This window comes from Erpetoichthys calabaricus, chromosome 14 (assembly GCF_900747795.2).
Source record: "Erpetoichthys calabaricus chromosome 14, fErpCal1.3, whole genome shotgun sequence".
Lineage (NCBI taxonomy): Eukaryota > Metazoa > Chordata > Cladistia > Polypteriformes > Polypteridae > Erpetoichthys > Erpetoichthys calabaricus.
Genome location: NC_041407.2, coordinates 81,475,367 through 81,498,202, shown reverse-complemented (window position 1 = coordinate 81,498,202; position 22,836 = coordinate 81,475,367). Strand labels below are relative to the sequence as shown.

Sequence of the window (22,836 nt, the reverse complement as noted above, 5' to 3'; positions counted from 1 at the left end):
TTTGTATAGTTGCCAGCAAGTGCTTTAAATCTCCTGCCTCACTAATTGTGAAAATTTCACTTGGAAATTGTAATACCCTGTCTTTATGCCGTGTTTGTCTCTTCCTGTCGTACCTCTCTCTATCTTACAAAATCTTTCCAACAACTGTTGGATATCTTCTATCCTTATTTTTTCAGATAGCATAGTGATTGCAATGGATTTTATATATCTCTGTGCCAAAGACTGAATGACCATATCTGCCAAAACCACTTCAACCCTCCTTTCCTCCATTCACAACTTACATCTTTCCACTAACAAGTCTCTTTTTTGGGGATGAGCATGATGACCCCATCTTTCCAAGTCTGTGGGGTGTCTTTCCATTCTGCTACTTCTTAGAGGACTTCCAGTAGTCCATATTTAATTTTGTCACAGAATGTCTTGTAAAATTCGGTTGGCAATCCATCGACTCCTGAGGTTTTACTTTGGCAGTTTTTCAGGGCTTCTTCGATTTCCTGTAGTGTTATTGGTTTTCCCATTTTTCCGTTGGCTTCCTTGTCCAATTCTTTCGTGAAATTGCAAAGTATTGGGTCATCATGTGCACTGATGTCTCCTTCGGGTGTAAAAAGCTCTTGGAAGCAGTTTTGTGTTTAGCTTCCAATAACTTTTACCCCTCTCTTCCTTTGCATTTTTCCTCCACATAGAAAACTTTTAAATGTGCGTTTCACCTATCTATCTAACTACATACCTACCTCTTCCGTCATTTTTTAGGAAAACTCCCAGAATCTATGCAGTACTGGGATCATGCCACGTCCTGGTAGAGGGAACCCCCCACCTGTCTTGTCCACTGTTCCCTAACTTCTGAGTAATGGTCACACATTTTTGAACACCTCAGTTTTTCCAGTTTTCCTTCAGATTTTATTAAATGAAATGCAATGAATGACCTAAATTGCTGACAAGGTATGCAATAAACTGCCAGAGGTTTAAATGTAAAGTTTTTCGTGGCAAAAACCAAAGAGAAGGAAATTTTGGAATATTACAAATCGGTCTTCCTCAGGGAACAGCCAGTAGGTTACGACCTACAGATTTGCTGTAGCAATTAAGAGAAATTAAGCTTTTCAATTTGAAGCAGGCAATTTGCACAGGGGTCCGAATTTCTGTTGATTACTTAAAAACCCTCACTCTGTCTTAAAGCAGAGTGGGAACAAATAGAAAAGAAAACGGCAATTAACAACTGAAATGACACAGGGCATTATTACCCACAGAAGTGTAAGCCTTTCAATTATAGAAATTGAAAAGAGTGTCCAAGTATCATTGAGTACAGTGGTGTCCAACACAATCCAAAGGCTATTGGAAAATGGAAGAAACTGTGATTGGAAGAGATCTGGAGGACCCAAAGCCACAACCCAATCAGAAGACAAGTTTCTGAAGGCTATCAGCTTGCACGATAGGCGCCTGACAGCACTTCCACTTCCCACTTCTGCAGGACATTCAGATGAATAGGCAGAAAAACATAAGGCACTTCCTCTTCCTGGTACCTACTGAAGTAAGATCAAACATTTCCTGTTCAATTTCCTAGCTAATGCTGCTTTTATTAATAAGTTGGCATGATGTATTTTCATTGAAGAAATTTCAGAAAATCTGCAAATGCTCAACTGGTGAAATAGGTAAAAAAAACCAAAACAGAGAGAGATAGAGAGAAATGACAGCTGCGAAAAGAGGGAGTTTGCTGGTGGGCAAGTAGATGAGCCATCTCATCAGTCACACAGGGGTTTGACGCATTTAGACCCATTTTTCTTTTGTTTTTTTGTATTGTTATTAAAAGCACTTTTCATTATACTTGTGTCACTCCTTGAATGTATTCTGGGTTAAGGTTTAGTTCAATAGTCCCCTCTGTCTTTCACAAGTACAATATAGTCACAAATTACACAGCACCTACTTTTTATTACAGTGTTAGTTTATTTTGTAGTGATTAGTTGGTACTGATTAATGTTTCTTATTTTTGTTACTGATACATTACATCATTCAAATAGCATGACTTTCAAATAAAACAAAGGCTCACTGAGGGCCTTCCTTTAAAGACTTGTCCTTTAGTTCTCTTCATTTAAATTTCATACAACTTCCCTGATCTGCATCATCCTAACAAGAATCATTTTTATTTACATTGAAAACCATAAGATTATATTAAAACCAGATTTGTCAGCAGACTGGAGAATCTTTCAGTGGATTTCAGCACACAGTTGGAAGGGCTGTGGGCTAGCAGTGAAGCCAGGAGATGGTGACATATCAAGCTGATCAACAGCAACACCTGGTGCTGGATGGAATTTAAATTTCTGCATCAACAGAGTGAAGTACAGGAAGAGTTCCATCATGGCCAAGGTTTCTCCAAGACATGCTCTACGACCTGTTAAAGATGAAAGAATCGATGTTGAATAATTAAATGAATTACATGATCAATTTAACAAATCAGAAGGAAACATCTAACTCAGACAAAGTCTATGGCCATGGCTTGATCCAATTGGCCTGGTTTTGCAGGAATTTATGCTAAGAACTGGAGTCAAGGCTTCACAGAAAAATTCCTTTCTGAAATTTCCCACCACAATGATAATACAGTGCCTGTAAAAAGTATTCGGGCCCATCAAGAAGTTTTCACATTTTGTTATTACAGAATATTGAAACATGGCAGATTTAATTTAACTTTTTTGACATTGATCAACAAAAAAAACTAAATGCCAAAATGAAAACAGATCTCTGCAAAGTGGTCTAAATTAATCACAAATATAAAGCACAAAATAATTGATCACATATGTATTCACCTCCTTCAACTCAGTATTTAGAAGATGAAACTCTGGCAGCCATGACAATCTTAAGTCTGTGTGCAGAGGTCTCCATCAGCTTTGAACATCTGGACGCTGCCATTTTCCCCCATTCTTCTTTGCTCTGTTCTGTCAGGTTATACTGTATCAGCACTGTGAGTGAAAAACCTTCTCAAGTCCAGCCACAAATTCTCAAATGGCTTGAGATCTGGACTTTGACTCAGCCACTCCAGGACTGTAACAATGTTTATAAACCATTCCTATGTACTGTAGCTTTGACTTAATACTTGGGTTTGTTGTCTTGCTGAATAGCACATCCTTCCCATGACATAGGTTTCTTGTAGACTGCATCAGGTTATTCTCTAGGATTTTTCCTTATTTTTCTGCATTCATTATACCCTTCACCACACAAGCCTTTCAGGGTCTGCTGCAGAGAAGCATCTTCCCGGCCGGATTCTTCCACTGTCATATTTCACAGTGGGTGGTGGTGTGTTTTTGATAATGCGCCATGCTCAAACATGGTATTTAGTCTGATAGCCAAACAATATAACCTTTTTCCAGCTGACATTAGGGTCTCCTATGTGCATTCTGGTAAACTCTCCTGTGAGTTTTCTTTGTTTGTTTTTTTAACAGTGACTTTCTTTTTGCCACTTTCCCATAAAGCTGTGACCGGTGTAGCACCCAGGCAAAAGCCTTTGTCTACGCAGTCTCTCCAATCTCATCCACTGTAGCTTGTGACTCCTTTAGAGTTCTCATAGGTCTCTTCGGGGCCTCCATCACTAGTCTTCTTCTTGCATGATCAGATTTACAGATTAGCAGATTTACAGCTCTGCCATATTCTTTCCCTTTCTTAACAATGTGGTCTAATTGGGCTCCAAGTTATATTAATTGACTTGTATATTTTCTTGTCTCCATTCCCTGACTTATTCTTTTCAATCATCTCTTCACAGAGTTACTTGGAGTGTTATTTTGTCTTCATTGTATAGTTTAGCCCAACACACGAACTCACCGCAAGTTGAACCTTTTACATACAGGAGCATTTAGACTGCAGTCCATTGAGACCCCAGACTGGCGATCTCCATTTAACTGGTGATGTGACTTGGCTGCAGCAGTGATGATTTAGGGGTGTCATATAAAAAGTGGTGAATACTTACTCCATCAGTTATTTTGTCTTTTACATTTGCAATCAATTCAGACCACTTTGTGGAGATCTGTTGTCACTCATCTGCTCAGAAAAACTAAATTAAATCCACTAATTCAATGTTATATAACAATAAAATGTGAAAATGTCCAAGGGGATGAATTCTGTTTTAGGCTATAGACACTGTAAGTTCTTAAAGCTCAAAGAAAAGGGCGGACCAGTGCCTGTGACTGAAGCTCAACCAGTATGCTCTTTTTAACTTCAATTCAGATGGTTCCAACCTATAACTCCTGCAGATATTGCCTGACAAATTTCAAGGCTGGGCAAAGGTACACTTTGACTCATTCCAGGTTCCTCTCAACAACCAGATCCTAATATGTAGCCATTTGAGAGCCACTATTGTTATGTGTGCAGTGAAGTTTTCACTTGTACATGCCAATCAACATGCAACACATCACCACTCTGCACTGTAAAAATACTGAGCATAACATAGATACAGTCTACATATAAAAATATATATATATTGCAAGAATGCTAGGGGTCGCTGTTGCCCCTTTCAACCCAACAGACAGATGTCCAGGACACAGGGTAAAAGCAATGAGAAATATTTTAATGCTTTTCCTCTCCTTAATAGTGCCCAAAGCACCACTGCCACAATAGATAGGCAATTCAATAATAATAATAATAAACAACACAAATCCATTCTATTCGCTCTTCCACACATCCCAACTAGCTCTGTCCTACTCCTCCCGACTCCGGCTCGCTTGCTGGCTCTCCAACAGTCCTTTAAATAGTCCTTGACCCACGTGACTTGCTAGCACTTCCGGGTCAGATGGAGAATTAGCTTTTTCTTCAGCCCGGAACTACTTCAGAACTCCCATTCTCATGACTTAGTAGATCTTCCAGGCTATGGTTGAGGCATGGCTCCTCCGGTCCTCTCACAGCTCTTTCTGGTGGCCCTTACGGTACCCAACAGGGCTGAGAAGCCACACTCCAAGTCTCAGGACGCCCTGTGGGAATCTGGGGCACTGTTACACTCCAGAGGAGCTGACATCTAGCATTTTGGGGGAGGCAGCATCCTGGAAAAGCTGCCTTCCCGCAATCTTCCATCTCAGGGGCATCCCAGCTGGGATGAGCTTCTGGCCGTCCGCAACTATATATATTAGTGAATAAAGGCACTATATAAGCATCCGACCTGGCACAGATTCACACTGAGGCACGTTTAAATGGAACAGAAATCTTTTATTTTTCTTCACCTGTGGGGCACGTCTTCCCCATGAACCCCACAGGTATAACACAGTCCTAAAGTACCTTTTTGTCAAGTCCTCTTTCTCCCGATTCTAGCCCTGAGTGGTGGTTGCTGGCTCCTTTTATGGGCCTCCCAGAAGTGCTACTGGTGCTTGCTCAACTGTTCCCAATTGCACTCCTGGGTGGGGCCGATGATTAGACCAGCTGGGCTTAACGATCTCTGCCTCGCCCCCTGGCAGCCATCCCAGGTCCCCACAGGGTTGGGAAGAACTCCATCTCCCATGAAACCCTGCGGGAAACTGAGGCATCATCATCAACCAGGGAGGCTGCCACCAAGCGTCCCGGGGGAGGTACTGAGGAGTCCATGGCTGCTCCCCCGGAACATAAGCAAAAGGGGCGCCCTGGCCGGGCATGGACCCTGGCCGTCCTCCACAATATATATATTACATATATATATATTGTGGAATATGGCCAGCCGTTCATCCCGGCCAATACCCCCAAGCGGCCAGGTGGAGCCCTGCCTGCAACATAGAGGTGCCCCGAGTTCCAGCAGGGCATCATGGACAGTGGAGTTTTTCATCACAGCCCTGCTGGATACCATGGGAACCTCCAGGGGACGCTGCAGGAAGACCCAGAGACTTTTGTTTCACCTATAACCCAGAACTGCGTATTAGTCACGGTGACAGAGCGAATGACTCACTTCTGGGTTGAAGAAATGAGTTTTTATCTGACCCGGAAGTGTTAACAATCACGTGGACAGAGAGAAACACTTCCGGGTCAAGGACTATAAAAGGACTATGGGAAATCCCAGACGTCAAGCTGAGCTGGGTGGAAGGGTGGCAACGCGTCTGGGAGAGGAGGATTGTTTTATTGTTTTGATTATTGATTAATTTATGAGTATTGTGGAGAGAAGAGTGCTTGGTGCACATTATTATTATAAAATAAATAATAATTGGATTTTTATCTGGTGTCTGACGTCTGATCTGAGGGTTCAAGGGGACGACAGTGCCTCTATATTTCACAATATTATATATATATATATATATATATATATATATATATATATATATATATATAAGTTTATATTTGTACAATTGCTATTGTTAATATGTTATAGCCACAATTATTACAATTCCATAACAAGCTGTTTTCACATCAGAATTTGAACATTTCTTAGCATTTACCTCACTGGTCTACAAAATTATTTGTTAATCATTACTGTAAATAAGGGTGGAGTGGTGGCTCTGAGACTAAGGTTCTGTGCCGGTATCTGGAAGGTTGCCATTTCAAGCCCCATTGCTGCCAGAAGAGATCGTACTCTGTTGGGCCCTCAACCTGAAAATTGCTCCGGGGCACTGTACAATGGCTGACCCTGTGCTCTGACCCCTAGAGGTTATGTGAAAAGAAATTTTCCCCTCTGGGATTAATAAAGTATTTCAAATAAAAAAATATATAAATGAGAAACACTGAGTGGTATCATACTTTCCTGAAAAATAAAGGTTGATGGTTTGGAAATTTCTTTATTATAGCATCTTTGTGGTGTAGAATGTGTGGAATAAGCTGTTGTGTTTAAGTTATTCGTGTTATGGGTATAGTTATGTGTTAATGGATGCCAGAGTGGTTTTAGTTTCAGCCCTAATCCAAGATGTACTTATTAATTTTAACAAACAAGAGTGTCCTGATTGGAAGATAAGCCGTTGGAAACCATAATTTACCATTCTCTGCCTTTTCCTCTAACATTTATGGCACTTTTGATTAATCATAAAGGCTACATTGTCCTTCATTTTATGGTTAAGCAGTTTGTAGCTTCTAATTCAGGAAATACCATTGTGTCCTGGCATTCATTTAGACAATTAAAAGCTTACCTGCTGAAAAGGGCATGAAAGCATCTTTCTTGACAAACTTGCCATCAGCATCCAGGAAGTGAGCCGGGTTAAACTCAAACGGGGTGGCCCACTGGGTCTTGTCAAAGAGAACTGAGGAGAGGAGCGGAATCACTTTTGTGCCCTGAGTAGAAAGACAAATAAAACAATTTGTCACATACTGTATGTGATATCTGGAGAGCAGTGACTACTCTGGGTGTGATCTGTAAAAACAGAAAAACTTTCACACATTTAATAAACCATATGCTGTATATGTTGTCTTATGATAGTAAATATTTAAAATACTATTTTAACAGACTTTGAAACATTTTCATCAATCTTTAGTTTTTATTGTAATTACCTTATTCTTAAGTGTGTTCATCTTTTTTTGTTTTCAATTTTCTACTACATTTTTTCAAGTGATTTTTATGCTTACCTTATGTTTTGGCTAGGCTGTTGTTACAACCTCAGACTTTAGTCATTATTTTTTTCTGTGAGTAGTGTCACACACGTGCGCATGGGAAACAGCTAAAGGGCCTAAATAATGGTAATTCTATGGGGTGGTGGAGTGTGCTAACTGTCTCTCTCAGTCTCTTGCAGACCATTCCCGGGAAATCCTGCTTGATTCTGGCACCACTGATGACATCACTTTCTGTTTCCAATGATGATGTAATTTCCGGCTCTGGCACCAACAGTGAAGTCACTTCCGGTCATGAAGACGTCACTTCTGGCTCTGGTGCCAACAATGATGTCACTTCTGGTCACGAAGATGTCACTTCCGGTTCCGGGGCCAGTGATGCCATTTCCCCTACTCTTGCTTAAAATGGCTATTTTGTCTCAAGGCCGGTCAGTTCTGTTTTGGACTCTGCTCTATGCACATTGTGCTTATTTCAAATCAATTTTTTGCAGCCAGGAAACAATATACGGGTGGCTGCCCCAAACCTTTATGATGCATATAACTTATTCTTATGACAGTAGTTATTGAGCATTTTCCATTTTGGCACTTAAAATTCTTATTATCCATCCATTATCAAATTATCCATCCACCCATCCATCCATCCATCCATTTTCCAACCCGCTGAATCCGAACACAGGGTCATGGGGGTCTGACTCAAATTAATATATTTTTATAAAGTTGTTAGCTTTTAGCGCTCCAAAGCGTAACAAGAGTGTCAAACTTTACAAAATTATCTCTGGCAATAACCATGTGAACAGAAGGGTACATGAAGATTAGTTTTCAGCGGGGTGTTAATGGCAATTCCAAACTATTGTATTAATACAGAACGTAACAGATTAATGGCAGAACTAAAGTTAATCATCACACAACAGTTTAAGAAATGAGGTAGCTTATTAGCATTCTTAGCATATGAATTATGAATTGGGTCAAACGTATTGTTTGGGGAAGACCTACTCAAGAGAAAGTGGAGTGCAAACAGAGCATTCTAGAACGGAAAAATCTTTAAAGCAGAAATGGATTTAGTTTGGTGGGGAGCGTTCATTCTAAAGCAGTGTTCAAACATTTTTCCATTCCGGAAAGACAACACAGCAGTAGCTTAATTATGATGGGTGATGTGGCTTTCGACTTACATTGTAACAAAGTGATCAATGAAACACTGCATATCATTGACAGGTTTAACACGTCTGCTGAGTCTGTAAGTGGAATAAACTGAAGTTTCACTTAAAAGTGGTGGTGCAGAAAGTGAAGAGAAATGAAGACAAGTGGAGAGCTCCTGTGTTTCTAACCATATTGTCCGATACATACTATAATCCCAGAACAACAACAACTGATTCATTCACGAACTTTAATGAAATTACATATGGTTGTTGTGACTTTACACATCTGTAGACTCAGAACATTCCTGGCTTTTATACTAGAAGTCATAATAAGAAGTAGCAGTGAAGATACTGTATGGTGGAGTACACATTTTGGACAGGATGAAAATGGTGCCAGGACTTTATTTCCAGTAGTGCTCATCCACACATTTAAAGTACTACAAAGTTCTTAGGGTGGTCTGTATTTGTAAAACTGGAATGGTGTTTCTGAAAATAGAAACATCGTAACACTGATAGGAGAGCAACGTGATCACTTGCCAAATATGTCTCAGTAAGTGTCAATAGACAGAAATATGACAGAAACAGCTACAGTTAGTGTCTAACTGGTTAAATGGTGACTTAGTTCATGAACTTGTGTCCATTTTAGGATTATTAAGCACAAGTCAGGAACCATTCCTGGAGGTAATGCGAGTCTGCTACAGAAGATAACATACCTACAATTATATATTTTATTTCTTTCTTGACTTATTCAGCTACGGTGGGTTGGCACCCTGCCCGGTATTGGTTCCTGCCTTGTGCTCTGTGTTGGCTGGGATTGGCTCCAGCAGACCCCCATGACCCTGTGTTCGGATTCAGCGGGTTGGAAAATGGATGGATGGATGGATGGACTTATTCAGTCCAATGAAGCTGTTTCAGGTTATAAAGTAAAGTACTAATCTTCCCTCTATAATTCCAATAAACCATCAAAATCAAATACAGTACCTCAGAATAGACATTTCCAGCTCAATATACAATTTTGTAGGTTCAATTTATTTTTTTAATTTGTTCTCAAAATTACAAAATCTTCTCTGTCTAACTGCTCTAAATTATCACAATCATTTTGGTCTTGTTTAGCTGTTATTGAAATGAATATTGTTACTCACATACTGTAAAGTTCATCAGTTCTATGATTACTCTTCCTCCACCTAAGACGTACTGGGTACATATTGTATTAAATCTCTTGTCTCACAGTTTATGTCGAGTGGCAGGAGACCTTCTATTAAATATTACACTTTTCTCCGTGATGGACCTAACTGGGCCTGTCTATTCCAGATCTGGACTTTTATCATCATGCTTATATTCCCTAGCCACGTTATTACTGGATCTCCTCTCCTGCACTTCCATTTTCTTGGAGTCTTATTGAAATAAATCTGGTTGCCCCCAGCAATTGTATGTTCTTCCTTTGGCTTCTTTAAAACTAAAGCCCTTCCTTTCTATATTAAGGCCCTCTTATTCTGTACACTGAAAAAATTTGAGATGGGGTCACAAAGCTTTGGGCACAGCTCCCCTCTGGCACACCCACACTTCAATTTTCAATAATGATGCCCTCTGAATTGGAGGGCACTCCATTTCTTTTTCTGCCTGGGCTGATTAGGGAGTGGGAATTCTTGGTGATATTTTCAGTGGCATGGGGCTACGGACATCTCAGTCTTGAAATTTGAGTTTCTCTCTTTTTTTTCTTTTTACTTCTAACTTCAGTTTATGTCAGTTCAGCTCTCGGGACTTGTGGGGTCACCCTCTCATAGTTTTTGTCTTTCCCTTTCCACTTCTTAAAAGTCCATCTCCTCACTTCATGCTGAGCTATTCAAAAACTCTTTGAGACCTTTGTGCTGTCCTGGTTATTTTTAAGATTTGAAAATAAGAAAAAAATTAAGATTCACACCATCTAGTAGTGAAGTTCAGCATTACTTAGGGAACAGCCTGTCTTAGGGCAATGATGTCAACAAGCAGAGCCTCAGAGAGTAGAAACAAACAGAGAGCACTTGCTTGTCTCACTTCTTTTGCTTTAAATGTTCAGTTTGGCTTTTGAAGGCATTGTCGATATGTAGAAATGTTTTATAGGTGTTTATTTCTTTGTATTAATGCACATTTGTGAGTCTGTTAAGTATTTAAAGTTATTTAGTAAAGTATTTTTAAAGTAAAAAGTTCTAGCATCTTATTGTTGTTATAGGAGTTTTCAAAGCATTAAAAAAGTACTTATGAGCATACCTCTTTCATACATTCTTACCAAGTTTGCCAGAGTATGCACAGATAATGTTTGCCATTTATTTGAATGTTATTTTTTATATATATATTTGTAAAGAATAAATTAACAGAGCAAGATGCAGAGGACAGGAAGATAATGGAAAAAGATGAGCCATTGTGGCAACCCCTAATGGGAGCAGCCAAAAGAAGAAGAAAAAGAAGATTTCTAAAGAATAAGTAATTCTGCCATTAAGTTTATTGTGTGGGTTTGTATGTAAGGATTTCTCACATTATTGTGTTTATAATTTACTTGTAGTTTTATCCTATTCCAACTGGCTTCAGTAAAGAAAGAAAACTGGAAACTCTTGTCTGCGTGGTCATTAGAAAGGACTGTTGACTCAGGGAGGTGCTTGAGGCAGAGGGTAGGACAGATCTAATTTTTCTTTTTTCAGGTTTCGGCCCAAGGCTGAATATATTTTGCAAAAAAATTCAGTTTTCTGGAAAGCACATAAAACAATAGTTTCACACATAAATCAACATAAAATATTTACTTATGACAAATGTCACTGTGTCTTATGTTCAATATTGCTGTGCGAAGGCAACTGGCCACCACATAGCTGTGTTTGTGCAGCTGGCTGCGCCCGGTGGCAGCCGCAGGCAGCTGTCCTTGACACACAACAGCTCTCTCAGTCTGCAGCAACAGACGCCTGAAACTGCGGCTCCAGTGTAACATATACTGTAAGCAGCATACTGCTAGCAAAGAAAGTCGAACTATAATGTAACAGCAAATTGTCAACGTTTACAGCTGATCTCCACCCTCTACCTCTGGATGTCGACTAATGTCAGCCCTATATGTCAATATAAGTCGACACCTGCCCTGAAAGAGTTAAGACCAATTCTTTTAAACTCAATATGGCAATGAGACCTTCCTCCTAATTTAAACCTATCTTGGAACACCATTTTTAAAACATCCAAACATCCAAATTATCAGCACACCCAATTACAAATTATTCATTGATTAATATCACCTCTCACAAGTGTTTTACCATGAGCCTTTCTCTTCATCCTTCCTGACAATCTGACCAATTCTCTCTACAAACATCGTTTTCTCTCCCCATATCTAGTTTTGGGCCTTTCTTTGCTCACTCTTACCTCCTTCCAGCAGAAAATCTTTTCATTGGGCACTTTACTTGTCTAACTACACCCTTGCATCTTGTTGAAGAGAGACTGATTCTTTATCCCAGAGTCTGTGGAATTCCTCCTTTTATAAAGTTTTGCTTCTTGAAATAACAGTCATGAGAATCAATGGAGCTTCAAAAAATAATCAGAATTGGTCCTCTGCCATATGTCACGTCAGGAATAAGATCACCTCATAGTGCCATCTAGATTATGTAGATATGGATATGGCTGTGTTCACAGGGTTCTGAGAGGAAGTTGGGATTTGCCTTGATTTTTTTCTTCTTTTGGTTTGGGTATTTTACTTATCAAAAATAAATTTTCTGTAACTTGTATGTTCTACTTTTTTATCTTTACAATAAAAAAAACAGATCACAAAACATTTTATATTAAATTTCTAAGATATGCATGTGCCTGAGCCATCTGGGGGTACACAAATGTGAATAGCAATCAATATAATTATTTTCAGTATTGTTTGCCAAACAATTCTCACATTAAAGTGCTAGATGGTGTAGGCATAAATTGTCAGGGAGATGCATTAATTTACAACTTGTTTGACATGGGGACCAGAGTCTCTATATAAATAACGTGAATAAGTAGCAAACTTTGCTTAAGTACCACTTATAACTGACACTTAAATTATTACGAATACCATATTATTTTTTAAAATCCAGATCCTCCTTAATGCCAAAAGGACTACACTTAATCAGAGAGAATGCAGAGCACTGCAGCTGCTGACCTTAGGGATTTTGTATCCTTGGAAGGTTGTATCCTGTGAGGTCTGATGTAACAGGTTCAGCGGCGCCACGTCTCCAAACCGCTGGATCTCATGAAGAACGGCATTTGTGTAGGGCATGTTCTTCTTATCTTCATACCTTGGACAACGCTCATTTCCAATGACATTTTCTATTTCTTGCCGTACTTTTGCTGAAAGATAAAAGCTCGCACTTTTAGGGCAAACATTTTTATAGAGAAATGCAAGTAATGCATGCTGTATCTAATAAAATAACTGTGATGTTAGATTTGAAACAATATCCACAAAATATTGCAGAAGCAAAGTTAGTACTGTGGTGCATGCAATTTCATTTTAAGCTTAAGCGGTGATTGAATGCAAGACTATTGCTGTGGTTTACTCATCAGTGACTCCTGCTTGCTGAATTGAAGAATGCGATACGATGGTTGCTAGTGTGAAAGGACAGAGTGGCAAATACAGTAGTTTAAGATGATAGCACATGCAGGGTAATAACATCATGGACAAACTGTTTTACAGTGAACAATTGAACATTAAAAAGTAGTGAACTTACCATGTCATAGTTTCTTGGGTTCCCATTTTTCATCATCTCTGGCAAGTATGTCTCTCGAGCGTGACTGAGAAACTGAGACCCAGATGTGAAGATTTTTCACTGTAATTGTTTATTGAAGCCAGAACTGTGAGTTCTTCTTAATGACTGTGTGGAATAAATTACTTTTTTGCATCTACATCTGCTATCTTTATTAACTTTATTTGGGTCCCAGTTGGTACTGAACTATTAACAGAGCACTGTGACTAATAATATTCTTTAACATCGACTGTACAAATGAACAACTTGAAAAAAGTGGCACATGAAGTACTGAAATCACAGATGTGGGTAGAACTGACCAATCTTTAGATCTGGATTTTCATTAAAATAAGTGGATTACATCAACTTGAAATATTCCAAGAGCAAATTAAAGGATATTAATATTTTATAATAGTTTACAGGACTGAACAGTGGTTCAGCTGCCTCATAGCTCCAGATTCCTGTGCCAGCTGTGTCTGCATAGGTGTAGACTAATACTTCAGTTGTCCTTCTATATTCCAAAGACATGTTAGGCTAATTAGCAAAGATAAACCGACTCAGGGAAGTATGGTGGTGTAGTACTCAGAATTAGTTTTTACTGTGTGTTGTGGTGTGAAATTTTGTATATAAGTTGATAGATATTTTGTATGTCTTTATTTGTAACTTAGACAAAGTAATGCAATATTAGTATTTCATTGGTGAGAAGCTTTCATGTTTACAGAACCCAGTCTTTAGGACTTATTGAGGAATTTTATGACAGAGTTGGGAGAAGAGCCTCAAACTGGTTTAGCAAGTGATTCTCTGCAGGACAGGAAGGACATCTAGTTGGAAAGCTTCACCTTATCAGATGGCCTTGGATGGTGGTGTGAAAAGGAAGTGTGTGGAATGGAGCATCAGACCAGATTTGGCAAGAGGGACTGTGTCTGGACCAAGATCCTAAAAACCAATAAACAGGCAACTACTAACCCCTACAGGAAAGCCAGTCTACCTAGCTGGCAAGCATCAGCTCAACAAATGGCTTTGGAGCAGGTGGGAAAGGTATTGTGTGCCCCCATTATTCTCAAGTATGGCTGTTTGGGATTGGTGTGAATAAGAGGCCATTTAGTAGCATGACACCCTATTGGTGTAAGGATTTGGACAAAGAATGTATACATTTGCTTGCTTTCCCCCTTTCTCTATCTCTCTCTCTCTCTCTCACACACACACACATACACACACACACACACCCCATCATGATGAAGGAGCTTCTTACACACCATGGGCTGAAAAGAAGACCACACTGAGGAGCTCAACTTGGCAGCAATATTGAGACAGGCAAGCGGCCTGTTCTGAAGAAAGCTGACTAAAAATGATGACTTAACTAGAGACATTTTAAGTAACTAAAAAGTCTGCATGGCACCTGAAATTACACATCAGCATTTATCAAGTTGTATGGTTGCCAATATTCACTTGTACTTTGCTTATTGATATCATTTTATGAATATTATCAATAATACATTATTTAAAGTTGTAATGTAACTCCTGCTTGTCTTTTACTCTATGTAATTGCCTGAGGTTATAGATGTAGAAGGGAAGGTGGGGAGAAGTTACAAAGTACAATACTTTATAAACAGTGTTACGTCTATGGGATTTGAGGCATTCTGACAAAGGCTACCCAATAAAGAATACAAAAAGGGGAAAGAAGAGTAATACAGAACTCTACCAAGGTAAAACACTGCTGAACAGGTTAGGGTTCAAATCCATGCCCAAGAATTGTTTGTATAATTTTTGCATCTTCTCCATGTGGGTATTCTCCAGGTATTTAGGTTACCTCAAATTCAAAAATCATCTCTGTTAGCTTGACAAATGACTTTTAACTGGCCCTGGTCAATCATGTACCTGCTCTATGATAGACTGGTGCATTAACAGTTGCTTCCTAATTTCCACACTATGCCTTTGAGGTAAACTGTGGAAGGTTGGCACCTTACTTATCTGTCTAGAGCAGTGGTTCCCAAACTCAGCCCTGGGGACCCACTGTGGCTGCAGGTTTTTGTTCCAACCAACTTCAGTTTTTCATTGGACTCCTAGCCTAATTAATTGAGTCATTATTTCTGAGTTTCTGTGTTTTGGAGTAAAAGTAGATATTACAAATTAAGTTTGGTAGATTTTTATTAAAATGTAATAAGCAGTTAAATGGGGAATATGTAGTTTTTTTAAGTCATTAACTGTATTTTCAGCCTAAGTTTTATTCTGCTTTTCCAGGTGTTCTGGTTATTTAATTGATTACTTACTAATTAGTGGATCTGACACTGAAGTCGTTGCAGCTTTTATCATCCTGGATGTCTTCTATGCTGGTCGCTAATTGTCACTGTTAGGGTTAAATGAAGGGTGCAAGCTACACAGGGAAAGGGGAAAATAATTGGAAAATAACAAAAGAGAGTTAAGCATTTATAGCTTTAGAAAAAAATAGAAATATTTCTAAATCTATACTAATAAAAGGCAAAGCCCTCACTGACTGACTGACTGACTGACTGACTGACTCACTCACTCACTCATCACTAATTCTCCAACTTCCCGTGTAGGTAGAAGGCTGAAATTTGGCAGGCTCATTCCTTACAGCTTACTTACAAAAGTTAGGCAGGTTTCATATCGAAATTCTACGCGTAATAGTCATAACTGGAACCTGTTTTTTGTCCATATACTCTAATGGAGGAGGCGGAGTCACGTATCGCGTCATCACGCCTCCTACGTAATCACGTGAACTGAAAACAAGGAAGAGATTTACAGCACGAGTCAAACGCGGGAACGAAGGTAAATGACGTTAATTGTTGAGTGTCTTTTAATACTGTGTAAGCATACATATTAACACATGTGCAATTAAACGTGTGCATTTACGGGGTGATTTCTCAGGCTTAAAAGCTTGCCTTTTATTAAAAAGGTAAATGCAAACTGTTTTCATTCTGAAGGGCACAAACCACGTTGGATTTCAGCCGTTAAACTCGCAAAAATGTCGGTACACCAGATAAATAAGCGCAACATATTATCAGTTGTATTGTATGCTTACAATACATATAGAAATGTGTTAATCGTTAATTAATAGTATGGGATGGTGTTTTTCAACTCACGCCTTGATTTAAACGATTCCATGTCTTGGTGGGTTTGCGTAGCTTATTGTCAATATCTTTACACCTGTTTTTAAGACTTATTGACTGAAACGGGCTTTCACGAAAAAAGTTAGGGCTTTGCTACAGGATACACCCTCCACAAGTTAAGGAAGTAAAAATAAAGGTGTATATTTCTGTTTTATTTAAACCTTTTAAGTTCGTATGCATAGCCCCATTTGGCTGTTTTAGTTTTTTTTTTTTTTCTTTCTTCAGTAATATTTAACCTCCTTAAAGAAAAACAACATAAGCATTTTACTTTTTTTGTATCTCTTTAGTAATATTTTAGTGTAAAAGGATAACCAGTATTTAAACCTTTTATGTTACTTTATAAAGTTATTTTACACAATGTTGAAAAATTAATAAGAAAGCTACATATTTTGGCAGCTGCTGCTTTAATTTTCAATGAAATGAAAAAAGCTCTCCAAGAGAAAATCTCAACGAAGAAGAAACAGTTTGCACTATTTAAAAAGGAGAAACCCACATTTATAAAGGTTTGCTGCAGATGACTTAACTGAAAATAAATGAATAGTTCCTATGTGTATAATACATATTTATCTATTTGACTTATGCCTTTATTCCAGCAACTTGCAACATCTGAGGTACAATTTGTTACATTACTTTTGTTTTTTGCAGCACAGGCAGGTGAAGTGACTTCCTCAGGGTCACACAGTGGTGTCAGTACCAGGATTTGAACTGACAAGCTCTGGGTTTGCTGAAATATTACTGAAGAATGAAAAAAAACGAAAACGGGCAAATGGGGCTATGCATACAAATGTCCATCCATCCATTATCCAACCCGCTATATCCTAAATACAGGAGCCAATCCCTGCCAACACAGGGCACAAGGCAGGAAACAAACCCCGGGCAAGGTGCCAGCCCACTGCAGGGCGCACACACCCACACACACCCACACACCACGGACAATTTAGAATCGCCAATGCACCTAACCTGCATGTCTTTGGACTGTGGGAGGAAACCGGAGTACCCGGAGGAAACCCAGACAGACACAGGGAGAACATTCAAACTCCACGCAGGGAAGCGAACCCGGGTCTCCTAACTGGCACCTTTCACTGCGCCACCATACCGCCCGCATACAAACTTAAAAGGTTTAAATAAAACAGAAGTATATACCTTAATTTTTACTTCCTTAACTTGTGGAGGGTGTATCCTGTAGCAAAGCCCTAACTTTTTTCATGAAAGCCCCTTTCAGTCAATAAGCCTTAAAAACAGGTGTAAAGCTAAACTTGCAGCACCGCTATTCAATTACACTTGCCTAACGCCTCTCCTAAGGGGAGATACTGTGGGATCTGGGCATCAGTCAAAGCACCAATCACAGGCCCGATTAGAAAGTGGGAAGCTGTGATTTGTCGTTTCCCTCCCATGTAACAATCACAGCCCGTGTTACAGCGCACTATGTATGTATGTGTATGTGTATATATGTGTATGTGTGTGTGTATGTATGTGTGTATATGTATGTGTATATATATGTTGATATGTATGTATATATATATATATATATATATATATATATATATGTGAATGTGTATATGTATATATATATATATGTATATGTAGATATGTATATATGTGGATGTATATATGTATATATATATATATATATATATGTAGATATGTGTATATGTAGATATGTATATATATGTATATATGTATATGTATATATATGTTTACATAACCTCTTTAACACACTACTTCTCCGCTGCGAAGCGCGGGTATTTTGCTAGTGTCTTATAAATGTAAAAGCCATGCTGCTGTGTTTTTCTGAATGCAGAATAAGAGAAGAGTAAAAAAGACCAGCTAATTAATAAGATCAGTTGTTATCGATTATTGTCACCAATTGTGAAATCTGGTTGGAACCAAAACCTGCAGCCACAGTAGGTTCCAGGACCGTGTTTGGGAACCACTGGTCAAGACTGTCATGTGGTATCAGGGGGGTAAATACCAAATCGGTACATTATGTGCAATAAAGACTTACCCTGAATGTCAGGATATCTCATCATCAAGAGCAATCCCCAAGCCAGAGTAATTGCGGTAGTCTCTGTTCCAGCAGCAAATAGATTTATTGCAACAATTTCAAAATTTGTTTCATTAAAGTAGGTGTCCTGCAAAAGACCATAAACTTGTTTACTATTGCTTTTGATAATCTCATATCATAAAATCCTTTGAGAAGTTAATTAAGAAATAACTACTAAATAAAATCCAAGGTTATGTGGACCCTTTCTAATCAGCATACAGAGCAAATACGGGGGTGGAGGAGGCCACAGCAACACTTCTCAATATACTGTTTGAGCATTTGGAAGGATAATAATACATTTTATTTATATAGCGCCTTTCCCATGGTCAAGGCACTTCGCAGAGTTTAAGATAGAACAGCAGGGTATACAGTATATAGCATTGTACAAACCAGATAAATAAATAAAGAAGATTAAGACAGTAAACTCAGAGAAAAAGCCTAACAGACAACATAATTGGTGGTACAGCACACACACACACAGGTTACATGAGCATCTTGACAAAGAGGTAAACTGAAAGAAGGGTAATAAAGTCAAGTAGAGCTAAAAGCCTTCCTGAACAGATGAGTTTTGAGTTGTTTTTTAATAGAATTCATGGAGTCAGCTGACCTGATTAATTTCGGTAGGTCATTCCAGAGTCTGGGCACTATACAGCTGAAGGCCCTGTCACCCATGGAGTGTAAATTAGTGTGGGGTACAACAAGATTGCCAGAATCAGAGGACCTTAGTGGGCGGACAGGCACATAGTGATGGAGAAGATCACTGATGTAGTTTGGTGCAAGGTCGTTTAAGGCTTTGTAGGTTATTAGTAGGATTTTATATTCGATTCTGTAAGACACAGGGAGCCAGTGAAGGCGGAGCAGAATGGGTGTTATGTGCTCGCTGCTGCTGGTTCGAGTAAGGACTCTTGCAGCTGAGTTTTGAATAAGCTGGAGCTGTGATAGAAGATAAGAAGGGGCACCTGCCAGTAGGGAATTACAATAATCGATGCGGGATGTGATAAAAGCATGGACGAGGTTCTCAGCATTAGAGAAGGAGAGGAAGGAGCGAACACGGGATATGTTACGGAGGTGAAAGTAAGAAGGTTTCTTAATGTGGTTTATGTGGGCGGAATAAGAAAGGGAGGAATCAAAAATGACACCAAGATTCTTTGCAGTAGAGGCAGGTCTGATGAAATCACCGCCAAGATGGACTGGGAAGGAGCTCATTTTATTAAGTTGCACTTTAGTCCAAATTTGCAGGAGGTCAGTTTTGTTGCAATTAAATTTTAAAAAGAGTTCCGCTCCATCCAGGTATTAATTTCACTGAGGCAGGTTTTAAAAGTGAGCTGTACAGAGCCAGTGTCAAGGGATGAGTTTATTATTGTTGTAACAGTTGGGATTATGGCATGAAAGCAGGAATTAAGTAGTGTGCTGGGGATGGGGTCCAGTACACAGGTAGTCGGCCTCATTTTACAAAACAGGTTATTAACAAACGTAGATATGACTGGTGAGAACTTAGAGAAGGAGCTGGATGGAGTGGGAAAACAAGGAGAGACAGATGATGTATTTATGTTAGTTGAATTATTTAGACCTTTAATTTTGTTACGGAAAAAGTGGAGGAATTCCTCACAGATTTCAGTAGAAGAGGTAGTTGGGCCAGATGCGGGTTCAATTAGTTTATTAACTACAGAAAACAAAGCCCTTGGGTTTTCATGGCCACTTTCTATTATTCTGCCATAATGGGTGTTCTTGGCAGCAGTTAATGCTTCTCTGTAAGCTCTTTGGTGGTCAGAGAAAGCCTGGACGTGCACAGTGAGGCCAGACTTATGTGACATTTTCTCAAGGCGTCGGTCAGCTGCTTTAATAGATCGCAATTCTGAATTATACCAAGGAGCTGAACACTTAAAGGAAACCTTATGTTTTAATGGAGCTGTTTTATCTAATGCTGAATGAAGGGTTGTGTTATAGTGGTCAACAAGACTATCTAGTGTTGACGGAATAGGTGCAGACAGTAAAAGATCTGAAATGGATCCAGAAAGGATAGAGGGACAGATATTTTTAAGATTTCTGTAAGAAATTTGTTGTTTACAGGTAAGAGGAGGGAGAGGTAATGAGACAGTGAAAAGTACTGCTTTATGGTCAGAGAGTCCCAAATCAGTGCTGTAAATGTTGGCAACAGATAGTCTAGAAGTGCTGATCAGATCCAATATATGACCACCAGAGTGGGTGGGAAAATCAACATGTTGTGTCAAGTCAAAACAGTCCAATAAGGATAAGAATTAATTTCTCAGTTTAGATGTAGTAATGTCAATATGGATGTTGAAATCACTGAGAAGGATAATTCTCTGAGAGTAAGACCTTAGGTGGATTAAAAGTTCAATCAGATCGGATAAGAAGGATGCACTGTATTTTGGAGGACGATAAAGAACAATGAGTGAGATGGGACCTGATTCCGTTATTAGTTTAAGAGCCAGGCACTCAAAAGACAATGGACAGTCAATTGGGATTGGTTTGATGTGTAAATCTACTCTGACAATTACTGCAAGTCCACCTCCTTGTCTTGAGCTGCGGGGTTCTGTGTGGAAAGTGAATCCAGGTGGTGTTGCCTCCATGAGAGATGTAAATTCATTCGGTTTTTGCCAAGTCTCCGTTAAACACAGCATATCAAGTTTGGTGTCAGTGATGAATTCTGACAGCACCAATGCTTTGCCATTAAGAGATCTCGAATTAAACAATGCAATATTAGTTAATGAGGCTTCTTTTTGCACAGAGCCGTGATCTGAGTTTATTTCCACATAATGTAAATTTGGCACACTGACATTTCTATTTCCAGGGCCATGAGAAGGATAGCATATTCCTGAGCAAATGCTGCCGGAGGTCTTTTCATTCACAGCCCGGCGGTGGCGGTGACCTACATATTTCGGGTGCCACAAAATTCCGGCGTCTTTTAGGATGTTCCAGTCAGACTATTTGATCTGGACAAACTGTTTAATAAGAAGGAGTTTGTCATGAGAGTATTTTAGCATGATAGTGAGTAATAAGATCAAGAGCAGTGGAGAAGCAGCACAGCACAGCACAGCGGAGCCGGTAGGACAGGCGGGTGTGGTAGTGTATATAAGCAGCAATAGCAAAGCAGCAGGAAGCATAGCAGAAGGAGGAAGCAGGATTTGGAGATTCCAACATACAGCCATAAACAATAATGCTGGGTATTAAAGGCATGATCACCGCAGAGCCACAAGCCAGGTGGGTATGAACATCAGATCAGTTCTTAGTCGTAGAGTACTGTAAAATGAATCGGGAGCAGACCAGGATAGCAAAAATAATCAAGGAGAAAGATTATCCCGAGGTTCTAGATCGACAGGTACAAATAAATGTTCGTAGGTCTCGTCCCGTGATCCACAGGCTCAGTTGTTCCCAGTCAAAATAGAGTCCATAAAATCTGTAAATATTAACCAAATCCATACAATTCGAGTCAGCTGCATCCACGAACTATACGTACAATAAAGGAAATAAAACAAGCATAAGAAAGTGTAGAATTAAGGTGAGTTTTGCGAAAAGTGTTGTTAGCAGGGAGGAGCAGTAACAACATGCGTACGCCAGCGTCCCCTCCCTGATAGGATCACAAAACCATGCAAGACTGCCTTTTATAGATTTTTTAATACAATCCAGCCCCACATTTAGTTGATAAACTCATCAGTTTCATATGGAACGTAACTTAGTGTCGTGTATTTTGGACTTTTTAACCAACAAAACACAAAGAGTGAGTGTTAATGGCTGCTTTTCTGATAGCCTAAATGATAGCCTGGTATAAAACACCAGAACTAGCTATGTGCTTTCAATTTATAGAAAACGTTTCATTTTAGAGCACAATTTTGACTCTGAAAAAAAAATTTTTGACTTGAAAAATACCAAACTTATACTTCAAAGGGGAGACAGTGGATATGGTAGAGCACTACAAATAACTAGGGACAATAATTGATGGCAGGCTAAACTTTAACCTTAACAAAGAAAACATTTGTAAGAAATGGCTTTCTTTCTTAGGTTTATGTTACATTACATGACTATTCCTGCAATTTTCAGTCATAGCCTTCATTTACATAATCTTAGACAGTTGGAAGCAGTTGGTAGCACACCCCCATGAAGCTAATCATCTAATGTGACATACCTAATGACTGAGACCAACTAATCTGGAACTGGCTTGGATTAAATTAAACAGGTTTGATTTTCTGTACGGTCGAAGTGGTGGGTTATTTGCATGTGAGAGTTGAGAACTAATGAGCACTGAGCTGGCAGAACAATGTATAGAATGTAGCAATAAGAAATAAACCCCGAGTGGGGTTTGAAACACATCCTTCATTGTCACCATG

General features: G+C 39.1%; 1 protein-coding gene across 1 annotated transcript in view; it reads right to left on the bottom strand.

Moving 5' to 3' along the window:
• Positions 1 to 1,912: 1,912 nt before the first annotated feature.
• Positions 1,913 to 22,836, bottom strand: part of LOC114664813 (cytochrome P450 2K6-like) — a 52,497-nt gene continuing 31,573 nt past the window's right edge. Inside the window, exons 6-9 of the mRNA XM_051918999.1 lie at positions 18,452 to 18,578; positions 12,736 to 12,923; positions 7,047 to 7,188; positions 1,913 to 2,380 (exon numbers count right to left, since the gene is read on the bottom strand). Coding sequence (XP_051774959.1) covers positions 2,196 to 2,380; positions 7,047 to 7,188; positions 12,736 to 12,923; positions 18,452 to 18,578 — 642 coding nt within the window. The 3' untranslated portion in view covers positions 1,913 to 2,195. The remainder of the gene's footprint in view (positions 2,381 to 7,046; positions 7,189 to 12,735; positions 12,924 to 18,451; positions 18,579 to 22,836) is intronic.